The sequence below is a fragment of the Camelina sativa genome, chromosome 12 (genome assembly GCF_000633955.1).
Source record: "Camelina sativa cultivar DH55 chromosome 12, Cs, whole genome shotgun sequence".
Lineage (NCBI taxonomy): Eukaryota > Viridiplantae > Streptophyta > Magnoliopsida > Brassicales > Brassicaceae > Camelina > Camelina sativa.
In genome coordinates this window covers 30,623,764-30,628,447 of record NC_025696.1, presented here as the reverse complement: position 1 = coordinate 30,628,447, position 4,684 = coordinate 30,623,764, and the positions used below count along the sequence as shown (strand labels likewise).

The window sequence follows — 4,684 nt, the reverse complement described above, 5'->3', positions numbered from 1 at the left end:
CAAACAAAGAGTGCCAATTTAGACATGTACCCTAATACATTTCTAATTTCATACCTGTACTCACAAAATCGAGCCAATTACAAAGTCCACGTTAACGGATTTAAGTCAACCGTTAGAGATGCTGACTCAGAATCCACGTATATGCAAAACGATGCCGTTTTGATACGTTTTCCTTGCAAAAAAATTTGTGGACATTCCACACTCGGGGAGATTCGAACCCTCAATCTTGAACATTACTAGCATTGGACTTAACCAATTGATCGCACAACAACACTCGGTAAAATCATACAATTATATTCTTATAAACCTAAGGTAGCATCTAAATCGAAGAAAAATGTGGGATATCCACACTCTCGTCGGTCGAACCCGCGTCCTCAGATTTTAATAGCAAAGACGTAACCAATTGATCCAACAACATCACTCGGTTATATCACACAATGTTATCGTTATAAAACGAAAAGAAATCTAAGTCACAATTAAAAAACCAAAATCAATTTTAGTGTAACCAAATAATTTGATTTTATTTTCTCAAAAGTTTTTAATATGAACAGATGTATTAAAGTAGATGTAATCTAAAAATTTTATATTAAAAATACAAATTAATTAATCTAAATTTTTTTAGATTAATTATTTTTTTAGATTAATTTTTAATGAATTAAAGAAAAAAATGAATTAATTTTTTTAGATTAATTAATCTAAAAATTTTAGATTAAAAATGAATTAATTTTTAATTAATTAAAATTACATTTAATTAATTAATTTTTAATTAATTAAAATTTAGATCTAAAAATATGTCCTATTGAGAACATCTGAGGACGTTTACATTAAAAAATATATCCTATTTTTTTCTTTAATTCATTAAAAATTAATCTAAAAAAATAATTAATCTAAAAAAATTTAGATTAATTAATTTAGATTGATTAATTTATATTTTTAATCTAAATTGGCACTCTTTGTTTGTACAGGCAGTAATTCGCACTTTTAAGATGTGTACGGATATGAAATGGCCCTTTTCCCCGATAATTAACATCGGGTACGAATTTTCATCGAAACCTTTCTTTCCTTCGCTTGACCTGAAAAGTCAATAATTGACCCACAGACTCACTCACCACCCCTGGTTTAGTAATAGTATTATTACACACATTAATATCTTATCTTCTCAATTCTTCCTCTTGTTTTTTTTTTTCTCCTTCAGTTCCAATGATCTGTCACGCTATGTTAACTTTCTTTATCCTTGTTACCGTTGCCGTCGTAGGAGAAGGAGCCACGGCGACGTACGAACCCACCGTTGTCTTTCTCATCAACTGCGGTTCTACCTCCAACAACAGTGATACCAATGGCCGTACATGGACGCCGGAGATAGGCAAAATACTGCCGTCGAATTCAGACTCTGCGTCCTTCTCTTCAGATGCGTTATACCAAGACTCAGGGATTAGTCAAGTGCCGTACATGAAAGCTCGTATTTTCCGATCAGAGTTCACCTACACTTTTCCGGTCAGTACTCCCGGCTGGCAATTCCTCCGGTTATACTTTTACCCGTCCCGATACGGATCCGGATTCGACGCCGCTCCTTACTTCTTCGACGTCAACGTCAACGGTTTCACTCTCTTGCGAAACTTCAGCGCAGATTTAACGGTAAAAGCTTCCGTGTCAAAGTCTCTTATCAAAGAGTTCGTCGTTCCGGTCCACCAGACTTATCTGAACCTCACTTTCACACCGTCTCCGAATTCGTTAGCTTTCGTTAACGGAATCGAGATCGTCACCATGCCTGATCAGTTTTACTCAAAGGGAGGATTTGACGACATGATAACAAACCTCGTTAGCTCTACTGACTTCGTGATAGACAACTATACGGCTTTAGAGACTGTTCACCGGTTAAACGTTGGCGGACAAACTGTCACTGACGTCGGCCGTTCTGGAATGTTCCGGCAATGGCTTTCCGAGGATGGTTATTCCGATACTTCTGGATTCATTACGAACATACCAGGTGTAAAGATCCGTTACACCGAGAAAACTCCAGAGTATGTTGCCCCGGAAAGCGTGTATTCCACGTCTCGCCATATGGGGAACCCACAGGACCCTTCAATCAACAGAAATTTCAACCTGACGTGGTACTTTACAGTCGACGCCGGGTTTAACTACCTCGTGAGGCTACATTTCTGTGAGACTATTCCGCAAGTGATCAAACTGAACCAAGTCGTCTTCTCCATCTTCATCGGACATCAGATTGCTAAGCTAGATATGGACGTGATTCAACGGAGCGGTGGTTCTCGTATTCCGATATATCTAGATTTCAGGGTTTATGTGGGTTCCGAAAACGGGTCGAGACCTGATCTACGACTTGAGTTGCATCCTTACATGGACATTGGTGCATCGTATTATGAGGCTCTTCTGAATGGTGTAGAGATTCTCAAGCTCAGTGACTCTCACGGTAATCTCGCTGGACCTAATCCAAATCCTCCAATATCAAGGGAACCAACACCAAACCTTCTGAGGCCGCCGACTAGTAAAGGTAATAAGTCAAATGTTTTGCCGATCATACTTGCAGTGGTTGGTTCTGCAATTGTTCTAGCGGTTTTTGTTGTTGTTGTTGTTGTTGTCCTCGTGGTTATGAAGAGGAGGAAGAAGAAGAGGAACGAGTTTAGTGTACACACCACGAGCAAGCCTTCTACGAACTCGTCATGGGGTTCTATTCCGCACGGGACAGGTTCCACAAATACCAAATCTGCCACATCTCTACCATCAGATCTCTGCCGTCGGTTCTCCATTTACGAAATCAAAACCGCCACAAACAATTTCGAGGACAAGCTAATTGTTGGAGTCGGGGGATTTGGTTCTGTCTACAAAGGACGAATAGACGGTGGAGCCACGCTTGTTGCTGTTAAACGGTTGGAAATTACATCTAACCAAGGTGCTAAAGAGTTCGAAACAGAGCTCGAGATGCTCTCAAAGCTCCGACATGTACATCTCGTCTCTCTAATTGGATACTGCGATGAGGACAACGAGATGGTACTTGTCTATGAATATATGCCACATGGTACACTTAAAGATCATCTTTACAAGAGAGACAAGGCCTCTGATCCTCCATTGTCGTGGAAACGGAGGCTAGAGATCTGCATTGGAGCTGCTCGTGGACTACAGTATCTCCATACTGGCGCGAAGCACACGATTATACATCGAGACATCAAAACCACAAACATACTTCTCGATGAAGACTTCGTAGCCAAAGTATCTGACTTTGGTTTATCAAGAGTCGGTCCTACTAGTGCGTCTCAAACTCACGTCTCCACTGTCGTTAAAGGAACGTTTGGTTATTTGGACCCTGAGTACTATCGCCGTCAAATCTTGACGGATAAATCTGACGTGTACTCTTTTGGAGTTGTTCTGTTCGAGGTTTTATGCTGTAGACCGATACAAATGCAGAATGTTCCACGGGAACAAATGGATTTGATCCGATGGGTGAAGTCAAATTACAAAAGAGGTACCGTTGATCAGATCATTGACCAAGACCTAGCTAATGATATTACTTCGGTATCATTGGAGAAGTTTTGTGAGATCGGCGTTAGATGTGTTCAAGATCGTGGTATTGAACGGCCATCCATGAACGACGTCGTTTGGGCGCTTGAGTTTGCTCTTCAGCTTCTTGAGACTGATATGAAAAAGAATGGCAATGTGGAGTCTCTGGATGTAATGCCACACGGTGAGGTAGGTACGATGACTGAGGAAGAAGATGACATGTTTAGTAGGACCTCAGGACATGCGGCGAATTTGTCCACTACCGATGACTCTGCTCCTCTGGTTGGTGATGAGGGGAGTGGTTCGAGTTGGGGAGTATTTTCCGAGATCAAAGATCCTAAAGCACGGTAAATTTGATGGCTTGATAAACAAGTATTACATTCTAGGGTTATACACTTATACACTATTTGTCTATGTATAATTGTTGAATGAAAACAAAATGTATTGTATTTATTATATTATTATGAATTATATTTAGCAGTTTAAGTTAAGATAATAGATTCTTAATTAAAATTTTCAAAAATCTTACTTCAAAAAGAGTCTATATAGACTGCTTAATTTTTTTTCCCAATAATTGCGTTGCAGCTAACTCAAATTTATCTTTTTCTATCACTGTGCGAGAATTTCTATGTGGAATAATTCAAATATTTTGGAGTCACAAAATCCTACTCTTTGGAGTCTTAGAAAATGATTTACTTGCATAGATCATGATCATGAGTACTTCCTACACCGATTGAGTCAGTTATAAGCGGTTGTGGCAGTACACATACCAAGGTTCCAATTGGTATTACTTGGCGATCTCTCTTTTGCTACTCTCTAGAAAATAAATCGGAATGTTTCGTTTCTTCATCACAAGTAATGCTTAATTATGTACCTTTTTAATTATAATCATTTAACAATCCTTAGAAATATTTTAAAAGATCACGTTCTGTACTGTTTTATTTTCTTTTCTTTTAAATACTCTTCATGTAGCTTTTCACACCATGTGCGTCTATTTAGCATTCATGCATCTCCAACTTTATTTTTATATTTCTAAAATATATTTTATCAGTTAACAAACAAATACAATTTCCATATTTATACATATTAATTGTTCAATAAGTCCAAATTTTAACAACCAACAACTTTCAAGTATTAAAAAGAGCAATGAACATCTATTGTTGTTTTT

The 4,684-nt window shown here is 38.2% G+C and overlaps 1 protein-coding gene across 1 annotated transcript; it reads left to right on the top strand.

Annotated features, from left to right (window-relative positions):
• Nucleotides 1,125–4,012, top strand: LOC104732938 (putative receptor-like protein kinase At5g39000). The gene has a single exon (XM_010452542.2). The coding sequence runs from the start codon at nt 1,201–1,203 to the stop codon at nt 3,865–3,867; it is 2,667 nt and encodes an 888-aa protein (XP_010450844.1). The 5' UTR covers nt 1,125–1,200; the 3' UTR covers nt 3,868–4,012.

What these genes read in the sequence shown, in the direction of transcription:
- LOC104732938 (XM_010452542.2), top strand. Translation starts at nt 1,201, where the DNA reads ATGATCTGTCACGCTATGTTAACTTTCTTTATCCTTGTTACCGTTGCC.